Source organism: Colias croceus, chromosome 21, assembly GCF_905220415.1.
Source record: "Colias croceus chromosome 21, ilColCroc2.1".
NCBI lineage: Eukaryota > Metazoa > Arthropoda > Insecta > Lepidoptera > Pieridae > Colias > Colias croceus.
This window is the reverse complement of record NC_059557.1, coordinates 909998-929601: the sequence shown is the minus strand read 5'-3', so window position 1 is coordinate 929601 and position 19604 is coordinate 909998. Positions and strand designations below refer to the sequence as shown.

Below are 19604 nucleotides of genomic sequence, written 5' to 3'. Positions count from 1 at the left end.
AGAGAATTTCTCAAATGCCTCAAGGACAGGTTGAGGTGTCTTTTGCAATAATAAACGAGTGCATGGTTCATGGAAAGAATGTGAAAAAATCTATCTCATAAATTATCTAGAGCTGCCTTTTTAATTTTAAAAACATTCGCAAATACCTATTCTAATTGTGCAATATTATTACGAATTGATAACAAAACTGCTGTTTTCCCCACCTTAACAAACTAACAAAGCAACTGTGGAAATGATGCGAGCATCGAAACATGGTGGTTCGCGTCATATTAATAATAAAGATAAATGTCGACACTGACACAGAGCCAAAAAGAATAAATCCTGATATCGAATGGAGTTTATGCAATGAAACATATTAAAGAATTTGGAAGAGCATAAGGTACTAATGCTAAATGCAGAAAGTAAGTGTCGTGGCATACCGACCCTGCTGCGTCATGTGTCGACGCATTCACCATAAATTAGAATAATATAAATTTTTACGCATTTCCCCATTTACTTTTATTTTGAGATATTTACAAAAAACAGTTAATGATGAAGCGTGTGGGATACAAGTTTTTCCGTGGTGGCCTTCGCAGCCTCTCGTCAGAGAGTATCATCAAACATAATATACATATTTGAAAACAGATACGAATCTAACGCATTCTCATCCTAGTCACCTGTCGCGCCCACTGCACTCATACCTTACGCTGGCTGCAGCGAGGCTCTCCGTGAAGCCTCTCTATGAAGAAACACCCCATCGGAAGCTATAGAACTAATGTTGGCATCGCTTTATAACGTAACATATCATTTATGGTGGCAGTTTTGTCTAAATTGGAATATTTCCAATTTTGAGAGTACAGTAGCGGCTGTCATAATATCATTTTTAACAGAAGAGTTTAACAAAGGGGCTTCGTATGGTACTTTGAACTCGCACGTCTGCCTATTTATAATATTAGGAAATAATATCGGGTCAGATAAATGCCTAAATACAATTATTCTTGTGACCCACAATTAGTTTTGAGTCATATCTCAAGCTGGTTTCCTAATAGAAACGTAAATTTGGAACAATTGGAAAATTAGTAATTTTATTAGCGCTGTGTACAACACAGCGCGTGCAGACGTTATCTCTTATAAATATTAATAATATTTACTTCTCAGACAGTGGAGCTAAAATTTTCATTACAGACCTCGTAAAAACTTCGACTCCAGGTAGAGATCAATCTCTTCTTATACTTCCATATTTCAAACAAAATATAAGTATTTGCCCACTACTGTACTGTCTGATTACATCTAGGTACCTATGTCACAAACATTTGAGGAATGAGGAGGACAATAGATTAATACTAACCTTTAAAAAACCTAATAAACCCGCCACAACTCAAACAATCAGTCATTGGATCAAAAATGTGTTATCGGAAAGTGGTGTCAACATTTCAATATTTAGTTCACATAGCACAAGACACGCTTCAACTTCTGATGCCTGTGCTAGTGGTGTATATGCGTTGATAATAATATACGTAAAACTGCTGGTTGGACAAAACATACCAAAACCTTTGCAAGGTTCTATAAACTTAATGTAATTAATGCGAACGAATTTGCATAATCGATTTTACAGAAATAGTATTTAATTATATTTTTGTTAATTTATAAAACAAAATTAATAATATTTACGTTTTATTCTAAACTTGCACCCAAAATGGTTCTTACAAAACTTTTATCTCTTAACATCTACATAGTAAATAATATCTGAAGAATGAAGCGATGAAATATAATATATGATCAAACGAACTTCAGAGTGAAGTTCGATCATTATTATATGAATCGCTTCATTCGAAGATATTAACACCCACCACACCCTAACCCAAAGTTTTGTAAGATAATAGGCTCTAAAAATAATGAATATCGTACAAAGCAAGCAAATACTTGTCAGGTCGTAATACCCTCAATTAAAAAAAAAAAAAAAATCTAAAGGCGTGCGTGGTTGCTAGCATTGAAAAAGGGGACTACATAGTAAATAATATCTTCGAATGAAGCGATTCATATAATAATGATCGAACTTCACTCTGAAGTTCGTTTGATCATATATAATTATTTATTCACAACTGGGGGGTTAGACAAGTGGCTTTCGTTTAGCGTAACGTTTGATAGAATAGATTATGAATGTATGAGATTGACGTAAGCTGTAGATAAATGTATCGACAGCTTATGTCAATCTCATACACTAATAGAAAGCCACTTGTCTAGGGGGGCAAGAATGTATGAGATTGACATAAGCTGTAGATAAATGTATCGACAGCTTACGTCAATCTCATACATTCATAATCTATTCTATCAAACGTTACGCTAATAGAAAGACACTTGTCTAGGGGGGCGGGATCTGTTAAAGCAGTGTACAAAGACCCAAATTAATTATTTCAATTTTAATATAAAGTAAATTAAATAATTACTTTAGTATTTTTTTCACTGCCTGAAGTCTAAATATTTAATTATAATACAGAAATACAAACTTATTTATTTTGAATTGTACTGTGACCTTGATTCTTTTCTGAAGTGCCTTAATGTACCTACTTTAGATTTCATTTTAATTTGTAGAGGTACTTTATAAAAACAAACACAATTATTATTCGTTTATCACAGCAATAAAATCGATTCCTCATCATATTTTGAAAAACCAAGCAATTAGACATACAATATACAAGCAAACACTTAAAAAATTATAGCGCACTACGCTTTGATTGGCAAGCAATGAAAAACACAAACATTATCAATAAAAACGCAGCCCGTAGCGGTGTTTAGCGTCCATTAACAAATGTACTTTCTCTGAAGCAACCGAGTATGACCTTAATAAACGTAATTGGAATTATTGTTTGTGTGAATTGATTGCAGGAATTGCATCATGAAGGGGAATAGAGTGGATTCCTTTAAAATTATTGATTTGAAATTTGGAGTATGTAGATTTTGAAATAAGACTTTTTTATATTATTATCATCAAAAGAAAATGGTGTTTTGTAGACTGGAAGCGAAATCTCTGCTATAGTATAGTTGCTAATTATAAATGCTATTTTTTGTACCCGCATATTTTTATACTATAATATACCAGAGGAGAAGATGATGTCATTTAATTATATAATTTTGTATTCCATCTGAAAGTAGGTATAGGGTTTCAGATGATGTATTAGTTTTATTTAGTTACTAGCTGTGCCTCGCGGTTTTACCCGGATTGCTCCGCTCCTATTGGTCTTAGCGTTATGATATAATATAGCCTATAGCCTTCCTCGATGAATGGGCTATCTAACAGCGAAAGAGTTTTTCAAATCGGACCAGTAGTTCCTGAGATAAACGCGTTCAAACAAACAAACTCTTCAGCTTTATAATATTAGTAGAGATGAAAATTTTTCATATTTTTATGAGATTTTAGGATTTTTAGGCCGAAATAGATGTTATATTATTAAGTAAACATTTGTATATTTTCTATTATTACACGAAACAATATTACAATGTAGTATTTACTCAAATAAATTAATAACAGTGCTAGAAAACACTTGTGGTGTGTCGACCACTGTCGGCCTTGCGGTTCATCTCTAATTACGATACTATAGAGATCCATGTTTTATTTATATTAATTGTTTATAGATACTAGAACAATGAAGTTATATAATTTGTTTACTTGTCTGTCTATTGCATCTGTAAAACTACGTTGAGATGGAATTATCTAGTCTTCAAGAGTTTTGTTTGAATTAGACGTCTCGATGGTTTCTTTAAATGTATGGAAGTAAAATAAAACAACAACGGTAGCTTGTATTCCAATACAAACTGACATTTATTTATCATAAACTACAGAGTATACAATAATACCAGGCTGGTTGCAGAGCTTGACCGACCGTCAGTGCGTACCGTCGGTCCTGACGATACGCATCAACAATGTGTATGAATATGACACTAATGCGCATGACAATACTCGTGCGTATGGTCGGTCTACCTATGAACGGTTATGAATTTCCATACATATGACAAGCGCGACTGACGTACGCACTGATGGTCGGTCAAGCTCTGCAACCAGCGTTAGACAAGTAAAAACTAAACGCCAGCAATGGCATAGAATCAACATAGAATATATACTCTAACGCGACCCAAATAGCAAAGCAATAGCATATTTTGATACACAATCAATAGGAAGCAATATATACCTACAATCTTAATAGTACATAATATATATTTATAGGCATTACTCAAAGCAAAAAGAAATTCGTTGTTATTATTCCTATCTTTTACGCGGTTTCATTCTTTAACTACCTCAATAACGACATAATTCGTACTTCTATGACGGTTTGACCACAAAGTTATGACTATTTTACGTCCACCCTTAACCGTTTTTATATCCTCATGACATGAATACCAAAACTACTTTTTATCGCACAAATATTTCAATTTTCGCTACACTATTTCTCGGAATTATCAACATTTGTCACCTTAAATGGATCAGCCGAACGGTCAGTTTGGTCAATATGTTGATAAATAATACGTGTAGGTATCTTGGCCCACACGGACGGTCCCATCAAGGGGCCACTTATAATATTCGAGATATTTCCTCGATGTTTTCCCTTTTATTGCAGCTATACGTCACGTATGAATTATGATACGGCATGCCTGTGATGTTAGATGGTATATTTTTGGCGTAATAGTTTGGTAGGATATTTTTTATTGTTGGTGAATAGCATCGTATTGCTATAAAAAGAAGCTAAATAGTAATTAATATAACCTTATAATATGATCAATATTATTTACTGAATAGTAAGAGTCACTATACGTCACGGACGAATTCTACATATACCCGTGGCCCCGTCGTTGATGCGGCTTGACGGAATACAGTGGGGTTTTGGTCGGTAGGAATCCGACATAACCCACGGCCCTTTCCCCGGAAGCTGTGGGTATCTATGCAAGATTTCCCCACTTAAAAAAAAAAAGAGTCACTATACAAAATCAAATACTCAGAATTATTTTCCTATCTTTTCTATACGTTGAATCTCAATATCTAATTATACAGCATAATAAGGGTATTCTAGCTAATTATACAATATGATAGCATATTATGTAAATAATTAAAGTATCAGTAGTTAATTAGTGCCCACGTAAATAGGACACTAGTCTTGTGAAAGACCGACTTCAACAAAAGAGGGTGCATCCAACAGATGATTTGCGCCCAGAACTAATGAAGTATGGAAACTGCATTTGTATTGGAAATATATATTTATCTAGTGGAATGGAATAAAGGTATTAATATGGTTGAAGGTATTTTTTAGTTATTTAAAAAATTAAGTATGTACTTATAGGATATTGTGAAGGCTTTTAGTTAGGAAGAATTCACATTTTTATGTTTAAAAAAGCGTACGAAATATTCTCCTACATATATTTCTATCTTGCTATTTATATAAATCATTACTATTACATCATTATTATAAGTGATGTCCCATGTCCCCGTAGTGGGGTAAGGGGCAGATGCATTATGCATACATCTGTTTCACTGATCGATTTTCTTTTAGGGACAAGAAGGTGATCAGCCTTCTGTGTCCTACCAGACCGAGACATTTTTTTTTTCTTCGTCTCCACCGGGAATCGAACCCAGGACCCCTCGGTTCTACGCTCACGCGTCAACCATTGTACCAAGGAGGCGGTCACATCATTATTATAGGGATAAGTATATACCTATCCCTATAATAATGATTACGTTATATAAAGGTTAAAAATAAAAAATATTTACACTTTATATGGTTAAAAATAATATTTTGAGCAAGAGTTTTATGGAAATTTATCCAAAACATTCGTACTTATAGAATAAATAAATTATTTATTGTAGAGCAAAAATTAGGCTACAAATATGAAAATTATGAAATATGACGGTTATATGAATGTAACGCGACCCTAATTCATATTCCAAATGACAAATAACCCATGTTACTCATTATACCGTGAGCTCGCCGAAGTTTTTTTCTACAAGACATGTGAATGGTAAAATAGATATTTCTTATACGTACAAGAAAACAGACGGACAAAATACATAAATTTAACACAACCCTTTATGTTACTCAGTAACATACTTTTTATATCTACACTATAAACTGGTAGTATACGATGATTAGTCAATGCACTTATTCTAGACTAGCTGTGCCCCGCGGTTGTACCCGCGTTGCTCCGCTCCTGTTGGTCTTAGCGTGATGATTAGCGTATGTAGCCTTCCTCGATAAATGGGCTATCTAACATCGAAATAATTGTTCAAATCGGACCAGTAGTTCCTGAAATTAGCGCGTTTAAACAAACAAACTCTTCTGCTTTATAATATTAAGTATACCTAGATAATATCACTTTAATTGAATTTGTGTGAAAATGTAATATCTATGTATATAAGCATGCTCTGATATAAGCATGTTTGTCACGTATGTTTGTGTGGCCTTTGTTAATATTTACTACCAATGGGTCGTGTTGACGCTTGAGACGGACTGTTGATTAAAATTGACAATTTGTCCATTTCGTTATTTATTACTATTGGTTTTGGGTTATAGTTTTGAGAAAGGGTGTAGGTAAAGTACCTAATATAATATAAAAATACCTAATATATAGACTTTCCTTTAACAGAAATGGCAAGTAACATTTGTTCATCTCATTATGCATTATATTAATAATTAAACAGGAAGTTAATAAACTGCTGCCTACCTACATAAATAAGTTACTAATACATAAGTATGTATCTATTAAATTTAAAACATCCTTTAACGTACAGTCTATGCAATATGTAGCTATGTAGTCATAGTAATTGAGTAAAAAAATATTTCATTCAAAGTTTGTAGGCAACTTTATGTCTTACTTTCTATAATAATATAATATTTTAACAAAAATAATTAAATACGAAATCTCACAATCTAGCCGAAACATTTTTTCCAAGCAGGCACAAACAGAATTAGTCTGTCAATAGCGCCTTACCCTCATAAGGTCTCCCTCCTCCACCGTCTCCCTTTTCCCTTCCCCTGCGTCTCCCTTCGTCAATATCGCGACTCCAAATTACGACATTACACACGCGAAAGAGATAAGTTTATATGGTATTTCATTGTGTGATACGCGGTTTATGTTATGAGCGTTTGCGTTTGGTTGGAAATTTGTTTGGCAAAGAATCTGCTGAGGTTCGATACAAGCTTCGTACCGGGTATAAAGCCAGGTCTAAAAGCCAGTAGAAACTTACAAAAATTCAAAATAAGATAAGCTATAAACAGAAATTACTAGAATAGCGCAATGAGAAAATGTTTATGTTGTAGCAACAAAATAACATTATTTTATATCCATAGTCCTTACATACTTCCATTACTTTCATTTTAGACATGTACGTTTTACTTTACTATCATCGATATTTAAAAATAATATATAGCATTATTTCTCCCAAACTTGTTATCGCTCATACAGTACTCTACAAGAAACGCTATCGCCTATACCTCACACCATTCGACTCACAATTATAAGTCTCAGATCACACGGAGCGCGAATTACTTGCCGCGCGAATGCTTGTAATTATCACAGTGCGTAGCGGGCCTAACGAGGCTTACGACCGATGCTCAAGGCTTAACCCTGACAGGTTCTGAGACATTTATCTTAATACTAAATTGCGAGAGACGCTCATGAACAGAATTATATGGTGTGAACTAGATATTACTTAAGGTACTAGCGTTTCGCTCGTGTAGGCAAAGAAAATTCTAATGGAGATGAGATGTTTGAGGTAAAAAGTATAATGAAATAGTAAGAAGTATATCTAGCCTTCTAACTTTCACGGAAACAAAAATCATATCATAAAATCGCACTATTACGTCGCGAATGAAAGATAAATAAACAAACACACTTTATTATTAAGGTTTTTAGGGTTAAACTCCAATCGGATCATGTAGCTTATGGAAGGTACCTTACCCTCTGTAAAATCAGTTCGGTAACTGTCACTAAATATAATCCTATACGAAATATTTAGATCAGAAATGGCTGATTTGCTTGTATCTCCACTCTTATCATTTACTATGTGATGAATGTGAATTACCTACACACAATTGGGTGACACAATTTTCCTTATACCCATAGCTAGTCTCTAGTAGGTACACTCTATTATATTATGTTAAAAATGGTTCCTTGAATATTTTCTGTGAAAAAGAAGTGTATTACAAGTTACTGCATAATAATGGATCTTAGGAAAGAACACACTAATTGTATAAGCGAGTGATGCCAACATCTAGCAATAAATTCTACTTGATTCTACTAGATGCAGATTAATGATAGCATTATATTTGTGCACTAGGTGAGCTAAATTCACACCTGGTCGGGATTTAATTAAAGTTTTCAGCGACACAACACCTATCACTCACTTGCACACAGAAGCTCGGAAATACAGAGGAAAGCTAAAATGACGAAACGAGCATCCTAAATTATCTAGGAATCATGGTTTGAAAATGGTACTTGTTATTTGTTTGATATAGCGATTTAAATGTTCAAAAGTGTTAGAGTATAAAATCATTTTAATCAGGAATTTTCATAGAAATATTGAATATAAATTTTGTTGGACTAGGTATAATTTTTTTAACTTTTCATTTACCAGATTATTTCTTTTTAAATGTCCTTTATATTGTTTGTCAATTGTCACATACATATTTAGAAAAAAAAAACAAAGCCGGAGCATTCACTCTTCAGAAAACCTAGTTGAAATCAATTTTACGACCTATGATTTTTTTTATTTTTATTACTTCTAAGAATTCGAATGTTGGAAAATTTTAATAAAATTCATTTCATTAGGCATTACATAGTTTCCGTGTCAGCTCAATATTATGAAAGAACGGCTTAAAAATTAATTGCCCGTGACCTCCGGTACGTTCATTTTTCCATAGAAAAGAAGGTCTTATTGTATTGGTTTAGTTTTCTTTCCGAGAATACGAAGCGAAGCGTGGGCGGGACTGATATTTAGACTAATTATTGTCTAAAAATGTTTCACGACGTGCTTACTATACCTGTTTTGATGGTTTTTGTACACTGAAAAAAAAATGAGATACAGAAACGCTCTCTTATATAGTAATAACAGTATCTAATCAGAATTCGGAAAGTAAGCTGGATAAATATTACCATAAGTTACGAATACACATGACTTGTATAAGAAACTACTTATTCTACATCAAACATCCCAGATATAGACTTTCAATGAAAAATTTTGATGAAGAGAAAAGTTTTATACCTATTCAAATTCATATTTTAAAATAAATTCTCTATATTACAAATTGGAGAAGCGGTAGTAATTTTAAGTAGGTACTCGATAAATTAATTTTTATTTCAAGTCAAATATCAATTTAAATGAAAATTCTAACTTACTATTTAATTTCAAGTGTGCTCAATCATGAGTCATGACCACACAACTTCTTCAAATGTGACCCGACCCTTACATTTCTTTACCTTAATTAATTTGTAAATGGGGATTATTTAAAAGCCTCTGTACCGGGACTGACGGGTCTGTATTATAACAAACAACTTCTATATAATGAAATAATTTCTAAATTAATGAAATTCCCGCGTACGTGCTGTCTATAGGATAAAGGTATATACATAGACTATTACTACTACTATCAACTATTACTACATAGTATAAAACAAAGTCGTTTTCTCTGTCCCCATGTCCCTTTGTATGCTTAAATCTACAAAATTAGCAACATATTTTGATGCACTTTTTTAAACAAAATTAGCAACATATTTTGATGCACTTTTTTTAATAGATAGAGTGATTCAAGAGGAAAATTTTAATATGTAATTTATTAGGTTTTAGACAAAGCGGGCGAAGCCGCGGGCGGAAAGCTAGTACCTATTTACTCTATATTCTATAGGATAAAGATTATTCATTAACTTTTGTAATACATTTTTCTTCTTAGGTCTCGGAATCACATTATAATAAAGAGATTAAATCGATGCACTAATCGTTCTATCATGTAGGTTTTTGAGATTAACGTCGTAATTTATGTGGTCTTATATTTTTGCTCATATTTTATTTTAAAAGATTTTTAATATATTATTCTGACCCCTGTGGGACGTAGCTTTAAGATAGTTTATTTTATGTTTTGTTTTACTACATTATCAACTGCTGTCGTCGTAACCTAATATAAAGGTAATATTATGCATTTACTAAAATATTAAATTAAATAATAATTGCTTATGCATTTACTAAAAAATATAATATAGAAAATATACAAATAGTTCATATCAGCACCTTCTTCCTCCTGTAAGCGCGTACATACATTTCAAATTATATTTAAACCTAGCAACACACCAACAATAATTATTCGTACACTGCAAATACCAACATTCTCACTTGACATATACCACCATAAAATTAAATAACAGGCCATTATTAATCTCAGCCGTATGGAGAATCTAATTTATTAAGAGCTTTTCAACGAATCACTAATCTCCAAGAGAGCTTTTCAACGAATCACTAAATAAAAATGTCAGTTGTTAAAAGTTATGGCTCATAAAGTTTTAAAACTAAAAAAATAAACAGTCTATAGAACTGGGAATAAAAAGTTAACATCTCTGTTTATGAATGTTCGTATTACATCTGTTAATACTCTTGTGATGTGGATTTTCTTTGAGTTGTAAAGCTGGTTACACACTTTAGTTTGAAGTAATGAATGAAAGTCACTAGTTATGAATGAAAGACGTGATCACATTCAAATTCAGATTCAGATTAAAAACTGTATTTATTAGATCAACCCTTATTTCTATTTTTATTCAGAATGAAATAATTCGCTAGTCTGCGATCACTTTAAGAAAATATGTACATAAGACGTTATAATTTTTTTAAGGATTGAACATGCAATTATTTAAGATTCACTTTCGCGTCTATAGACGTTAGATAGATGATATGATAGATGTTTCATGAGATTTTTAAATACATGTTGATTAATAATTTATGTGTGTTTTTGCAACTGTATAATAGTTAAATAAAAAAAAACTACGCATTATAATTTTAAACCATACAGTATACAGTGTGAACACGCTCTACATCTCAACTCCCGTTCGTGTTTTGCCGACTCTATTTTCAGATCCAACGTTTTATTGGCTTTATAATGCTTCCGAAAACACGCTCCTTAAGTGTCTCGGCTATATGTGGCCGGGCTATTTGCTGGCATGTGATTCCGATCCTTGTAATGAAGTGTTGAACTTTATTACGCGACTGCCCCAAACGAGGGTAATGTTTCCTGAAGGCGTTGCAATGATTCAGTTTATAAATGCATGCGTGTATAAAAGTGTATCTAATTTATCAGTTTTTCATTGTAGGAAATAATTTTCAGCCCCTAAAAACATGTCTCTTTTAATTTTGCATAAAGTCCTAACCAGTAACTTTTCTCTTGTTACAGATTCCGAAAACTAAAATGGCGGCGCGAACACTACACAAACTATTAGTTGTAAGCCTGGCGCTAACAACTGTCGCTGCAGACTTCACGGCTAACTGCCCACAGGAATGCAAATGTGTTTGGGCGAGCGGCAACAAGCAGGCCGACTGTTCACAAGCTAACTTTCACGAAATACCCAAAACATTGAGCACGGAAATTCAAATCCTCGATCTCACCGGCAACGAACTGTACGAAATCTCACGACACGCCTTCGAAGATGTCAGATTAATTAATCTAAAGAAACTCATCCTTCGAGACTGCAAATTATTAACCATCCAAAGGAATGGCCTCAGCGGTCTCGCTATCATGATCGAACTGGATTTATCGAAAAACGACCTGAAAACGTTACACGCGGAAACGTTCAGAGAAACCTCGAAAATTAGATGGATACTCCTCAATAATAATAAACTCGAAAAGCTCGAGGATGGTCTATTTAGCAACCTTCCGTTCTTACAAAAAGTCGATCTTAGCAATAACCGTATAGTACAGATCGGTGTCAAAACATTCATGAACGTACCGAAACTTAATATACTTAGGCTCGATGGAAACAAGCTCGAGCACCTAAAAGAAGACGCGCTAAAATCGTTGACTTCCTTGTCCAATTTAGATGTGCACGATAACCCTTGGCGGTGTGATTGTTATCTGCAGCCCTTCAGAAATTGGCTGATGAGCAAAAAGCTTTACACTTCCCCGATATCGTGCGTCGAACCAGCTAAATTGAACGGTAAGCTGTGGAAGGAGTTAGATTCCAGTGATTTTGCTTGCCGGCCGAGCATTGTGTACCCTTCAGTCAAGAGTACGATACGATCAGCTGATAATAACATCACGTTATCGTGTCAAGTCAACGGCAATCCTCTCCCTGAAGTGAATTGGGTCCTTAACGCACAAATAATAGACGGAACATATAGATACCAAGGGGAGATTAAGTATGTATTAACGCAGAGCAATACTGAGAACAGTAGATGGTTGAATTTAACAATAATAGATGCGGGCAGTACGGATAATGGAATGTACTTATGTGTAGCTAAGAACTCAGGCGGAGTTGAAGAAAGAAATGTTACTTTATTTGTTACGCACACTGCTCCTGGAATAGTACCACCTACAGGAATGGATAGCAACATGCTACCAGTTCTAATCGGAGTATCATGTGCAGCAGCCATCTTGCTGATTATCCTTGTTATACTGTGTTACTGCTGCTGTCGAAGACGGTCTTCGGACAAGAAGAAAGCAGATAATTCGAACGGAGAGGCACTTATTGAAGGGTCAGTGATCCCAGAAATGGAAAAGAGCCTGATTACGGCTGTGAATCCTGTGACGAAGCCGCCGCGACGATACGACGTTCCACCATCAATCACCAGTGGCGGCACGGAAATGTCTGAGCTGAATAAAACCCTGCTTGACAACGATTCAGTTTTCGGTAAGTTTTATTAATTTAGCACATAGTTACAGCTGTCATGAATCAAAATTTCCAATTTGTCCGGATACAATTGCACGCAAAATTATTCCCTTAATGGCTGATAACAATTTTCGCCCCGTAAAACAAAATATTCAATTACGAATGTATTTTGTGTGGATAGCTGTGACATTTAAAATTGATGGGAATAATAAGTTTGGAATTTGATCATGCTGTCATAAATTGGGTAATATCTCCAAATGTGTAGTTTATCATATACGTACTCACAACGATTTTAACGTTTCATAGTTAGTAGATGTATCGTGTTAGATAGATTTTTATGTATACCCAATACCGTTGTTAACTATTATATAATGTGACGACTTTCAAATATTACCTAATCCCTTTCTTATTTACTTTTGCAGCTCACAATGACGACGAAAAACGATCGCTCGACTTCGATCATCAAAAGCGATCACAAGATGCACTGAATGGTGACTACGGCCGGACGGACGGTAGAGCGTACCCACCGGACCTGCTCTCCTTCCCCGCTCGAGCAGCTCAGATATCTCCCGCAGCTAGCAACGCGTCCACTGTACCAGACACTAGCAGGCTTCAAGTGAACCCAGTCAGTCCGATCCATTCACCCATATACGGCATGACAACCAACCAAAATATCTTCAGAACGTTACCGTATTCTCGATCGCAGTCACCCTTCACAGCTCCCATCACACCACCAGTAGTAACACCCAGACAAGGATATGTTACGATACCGAGACGACCTCGAGTTCCATCATGGTCTAGTACGGCCAGCACACAAATTTTGCCGAGCGCTGAAGCACAGGAACCGCTTTATGACAATTTAGGCTTACGAACAACTGCGGATGGCAGCTCTGTGCTCTCCCTCAACAAAGCGGGCTTAGAACCACCGTTTTCGCCCATGAGAAACAGACCACTGCCAGCAACTCCGACATCTTATGCCAATTCCCATCCTGTTTACTATGCACCTATTGAGGAACAAGAACCCGCTCCATCACCAGTTCCTCCGCCCTTCACGCCCACGAGAAATAGTATAAGTTCACAATTATCGACCCAGCTCTCTACCCCTGGTCCACAGGAACCTATCAATCCGAGAATGAGTTGGACAGCGAAAAGTACATCAACTCCTCAACCCGAGCCGAGAAAACTTGTGATGGACAATAGAAATTCAGATTCGCATGCTGACACACTGAATCGTAGGGGAAAACCAGAAACAGGCTCGCTCAGGAGAAACGCTAGAATCGAAAAGGAAGACAGTTCTCCATCGAAGGAAGATCCAAGAAAGAATGAAAGCAACATGTCCATGAATCAGTCCGGAACGATGAACAGGAGCGGAAAAATCCCACCGAGGCCCCCACCTAAACCTAAGAAGAAACCGACCACAGACGTGAGTCCCAGCGAGCCGCTGTTCGAGGACGAAGGCGAGGATGGTACGGAAGTGTAGTGCCAACAGCATCTCAGTTATACAATGTGCCAATGAGCTTGTAGTGATAACGTCGCAGTGAATATCAGTGAATAACAATGACAAGTGACATTTGATTTTTGCGGTGCTCGTGTAAATAACTGTCGTGCTAGATTTTTTACTATTGCGTACAATTATCGTATGGACCATTTTAGTTTTAACATAAGTATTGTAATTAGAGTACGCCATCGAGTTAAGGATCGTATTGTACACTTACGTGTTAAGTATTTATTTGTTTGTTTAGACATCGAAACGGTAGCTACTCATCGCTTGCCAATTGCGAAGGCATATCTTGATCCATTTTAAGACTGATTATTATTCTAAATTGGTTCTACATTCCGTGTTTGATCATTGTAATTCCAGATTATGCAAGCCTAACAATGCATTTGTTTTAAAATTAAATTATTTAGGAATATTTGGAAGACTGAAGAGATTTAGGCGCTTTGGACTATTGATCACGTCAATAGTCTGTAGAAAGCGCATTATAGGTGTATCATTCACATTGCGCGGTTTTATACATATTAAATTAGGACTCATTGTAAATCCCATTTTACCAATTAACAGTCAATTACTTCAAGTTGGATTTTAAAATTAACGAGTGCAATAAGCGTGAATCATTTACTAAAGTTTTTAACTGTTTAGTTAATATCATTTTAGTTACGTATACAGTGATTTTTTACATTTTGCCGATCGGAGTCTTTTATTGTAATTATTTTATAGTGCACTTTTTGCGTGAACGTTGCTAAGTTCCTAACATTATTGTAGATTAGCATTTTATATCGATCATGCACCGTTATTTTTATATTTACGTATGTTTTATGAATTATTTTAATCATAGCGTTGTAAATAATTTTAAGTTGTCTTAATGTCTTATATATCGCAAAAACTTAATTCCAATGGTGCGTTTTGTGAATGTATTGTATTCAATTTCAGTTATATTTTCAATTTTAACGAAGTTTTCAGACTTTTTTAAGATGAAATATGTACTGGTGCTTTTATGTCGATATTTATTTTTGTATTCGTAACTTTTTATTCGTAATGGACACTTATGTAAACAATTTATATGTTGACGTTTATTTTAAGTATTAAGTTCGTATTGTGATGATCTTATTTAACTTCAAACTGACCAGAATAGTTTTATCCATTTTATTTTGTATAGATATTGGTATTATATCCAAGAAACTGATGAATTCCATATTTTTATCATCTATTGTGAACAGGGATTCTTTTTTTGCTTAAACCAGCTGGCAGCTATAATTTGGTGACATTATGAAATCACCAACTTTTTACATTTTTTTTTTGAGTTTTTTTATCATTGGTCAGTGTAGACATTTTACCTTAAAATTGTGATGTTTTAACTTCATTTTAACATATGATTTCTATCGTGTATTGTATGTTATTTTATACATAAGAAAACTATTAAGCTTATTTGTATGGAATCGTACAAATTTTATTGTATTCTATATTTTATGTGCAGTCGGTACTTGCATGCATCTGTTAAATATCCGAATAAAATATTTGTTTTAATGATTTTATATGCCGACTGTACTCTGGTGAGTTGTCAGCGCGAAAGTACAATGTATGTATGAATTTCTACAAAGTTTACTGTAGACCTAATGTTTTATAGTTTAAACGCTACATGTAAATACAGACATTATAAACTGATTAAAGCTATATTTCAGTAATAATATGTGTTTTCTTTATCCATTCTCGTAGTATTAATTTATGGTATTTACACATTACATAGTACATTTCCGCCCGCGGCTTCGCCCGCGTTTTCAAAGGAAAACCCGCATAGTTTCCGTTCCCATTGGATTTCATTGTGTTAATCCAAGTTACTCTCTATATGTGTGCTAAATTTCATTGTAATCGGTTTAGTAGAATTTGCGTGAAAGAGTAAAAAAACACACACACACACACATCCTCACAAACTTTCGCATTTATAATATTAGTTAGTGGTATACCTAAATAAAGAAATATCTCAAAATGCAGATGTATCTCCCTACTGCTAGGAGAGACCTCTACCAGGCAGATATATAAAATATTCGTTCCAGAAAACATGCATCTACAGGAGGAATCGAACCCACAGCCCTTAGTTATACTATGAGTTTATTTTATGATTTAATAGTTTTAATATTATGATTTAATGATATAAACTTAAGTTTTAAAACATAGCTTAGTTTTTTTTGTCTCTGTTATTTACCATTTAAATTTTTTATTCCAAAAAAATATTTTTACAGTTCCTTTATACAACAGATAAAACAAACAGCTAAATCGATTTTCATAAATTTAGTATTGAGACATCAAACTTGAGATGGGTGGTTCTTTTGATCTTCAAAAAATGAAGGGGCTGAAATAGAGGATGAAAGTGATTGTATACCCCGGGAACTGACGTAAAATACACGTGAAGTGCCTACGAGTAAAGCCGTGGGCAATCAGCTAGTATATAATATTGTCTATGAAACTATTCGATCGCCTTGTTGGTGGGGGAAAACCTAGAGGTCCTGGGTTCGATGCCGTTGGAGGTGAAACGAAAGAAATCTCGATCTTGCAGAGTGTAGAAGGATAAATTAATAACTACCTGTTATCCGCGGTTTCACCCGCATTGCTCCGCTCCTGTTAGTCTTAGCGCGATGATATATAGCCTACTATATAGCCTTCCTCGATCAATGTGCTATCTAATACTGTAATCATTTTTCAAATCGGACCAGTAGTTCCTGAAATTAGCGAGTTCAAACAAACAAACTCTTCAGCTTTATAATATTAGTATATATTTGCCCATAAAAATATTGAATCACATGTAAAATGCACACAGCACAAAGCATAGATTTTCACTTTACGAAGCTATAATAGTTACAATGATAGTACACTATTCTAAATCATCATCATCATCATCAGCCCATATACGTTCCCACTGCTGGGACACGGGCCTCCTATGAGGGTACAGGCCATAATCCACCGCGCTGGCCAAGTGCGGGTTGGCGGATGACACATGTCGTCGAACTTTTTAATTCTTCGACATGTCGGTTTCCTCACGATGTTTTCCTTCACCGTTCGAGTTCGAGTTCGTTCTATTCTAAATGTAGCACTTTTATCGATAAAAGTTTAGTATCACTACTCCAACACTATAAACTCATAAATTCGCTATTTACAGCCCACAAGCCACCAGCTACACAATACCTGAACGTAAAAATTTAAGGTTAGATTGACTGCATAAAATAGTGCTAGTTACAAGTTATTATAAGAAGATTTAGTACGTTAACAGGATTTATAAAAAAACTGCCACTAAAGAGTCGAATTGTACCTTTTTAGGAGATCATTTTTGAGTCAATTTGAGAAAATTCAAACTTTTTGAGTCAATTGTACGCACGAATATTTAAAGGATGTGAATATAATTATATTATTATATTCCCATATCATCCCCTTTTTACGTAGGAATCATCATTAATATTTAGGGTGTCCTAACGTCGGTGTACTAAACCCAAAATGACTTGCATTGCAAAAAATCTTAGTGAAAGAATATTATACCTAATTCAGTTTATATGATAACTAGCTTTCCGCCCGCGGCTTCGCCCGCGTTTTCAAAGAAAAACCCGTTCCCGTAGAATTTCCGGGATAAAACTTATCCTATGTCCATTTTCGGGTATCAAAATATCTCTATACCAAATTTCATGCAAATTGGTTCAGTAGTTAAGGCGTGATTGAGTAACAGACAGACAGACAGAGTTACTTTCGCATTTATAATATTAGTTATTTATTTTCTAATGGTAGCTGAATGAACTAAATAATTTTACTGATGTTATGATATATATAGCCTATAGAATTTTTCTATATAGAATTTTCCCGAGATTAGCGCGTTCAAACAAACAAACTCCAGCTTTATAATATTATGTATAGATAATTTTACCTCTTTTTAAAATATAGTAATCTAGATTACAATTTTTAACCATCCTATAATGTAGTTCTACATAACACCCATTTAGTAATAAAACTAAACATATAACAACATATTAGCACGACATTTTATTACCATGGTGTCGCAGTCACGCATTTTGCCGCATGAACGCTTATAGCTTATAGCTTCACTTATACATATATCTAACGATTCGTGCTTGTATTGTAAATATGTCGTTATTTATCGTGTAAATATTGAAAGACGAATTTTCATGTGGATAATATTATGTAAATTTGCGTATACAAATATAAAAAATAGTTGTAGTGAAAGATTTCTAAAATGTTCGATACCTGTAAGGTACAATATTATGTATATTGTAGAATTCAATAACAATTTTACGATTTTATCGATTGTCAATCTGTTACCTCGAAAACAGTTGAACCAATTTTGATGGAACTTTCACTTCACTTCACAGTCTACGTTACAACAATATGCTAACTTTCAAACAACAAATTCTTAGATAATTCGAAACATCGCTTTTATTACCTACTCAATAATTCACTATCGATCAAAAACATAGGAATTTTTAATGTTTATGAAATCATCGTGTTAATAATAATTATTAATTACCCTAATGAACTATACCAACCTTGTATTACGTTAAAAAGGGCTTACATGAGAACCAAAAGCTCGTTAAAGGTAAGATCGGATTGCAACTCCGGTTTCTTGAGAACAAAGCAATCTTTATAATGTGTCACTTTTTCGGGGAATTTAGTTTTGTATCGGCTTTTGTGTTTGGGTTTCAGGAGGTATTTTTTCCGTACTTGATGAATTGAAATGAAATAAATTTATTAGTCAATTTTATATTTTACATTTAATGTACGACAGTGGGTCCCGAACTAAGTGAAATACTTGTGTCTTGGGACCCTGAGTTGCGCTTCTTGGTTATATACATACCTATGTTATGGACAGTAGGAAGTTAACAAGTAAATAATCTAATGTAATGGAAGTTAATACAATACATGGTTACAAAAATTCAAATGATTGTTGTGGAATTTTACGATTTGTGTGTAAAACACGCTTTACTTCTTCGTTTTAATTCGAGTTTTGTATAGATTGCTCATTTGTAATTAATATTTTCTTATCACAGACTAGGTTAAGGCTACATCCGCAAAAAATAAATTTTCCTGGAAATTAGACATTTCAACCTGGTTAGGAATATTCTATATATTTAACCTCCTGACTATCACTGGACACAAAAATCATACCATAAAGTCACTTTGTATGACATGTTGTGTACAGTATTACCATTATTTTTTTACTATAATTAAATAATACAAACACTTGTTATTATTTTTAATAAATTCTTGAGTAACATAATAT

At 34.2% G+C, this 19604-nt stretch overlaps 1 protein-coding gene across 2 annotated transcripts in view; it reads left to right on the top strand.

Annotated features, from left to right (window-relative positions):
- The window catches only part of LOC123701518, a 172795-nt gene extending 157971 nt beyond the window's left edge, over positions 1 to 14824 (top strand). For both annotated transcript variants that reach the window (XM_045649023.1, XM_045649024.1), the window contains 2 exons: positions 11397 to 12849; positions 13251 to 14824. In XM_045649023.1, coding sequence (XP_045504979.1) covers positions 11412 to 12849; positions 13251 to 14308 — 2496 coding nt within the window. In that variant the 5' untranslated portion in view covers positions 11397 to 11411 and the 3' untranslated portion in view covers positions 14309 to 14824. The remainder of the gene's footprint in view (positions 1 to 11396; positions 12850 to 13250) is intronic.
- Positions 14825 to 19604: the final 4780 nt, after the last annotated feature.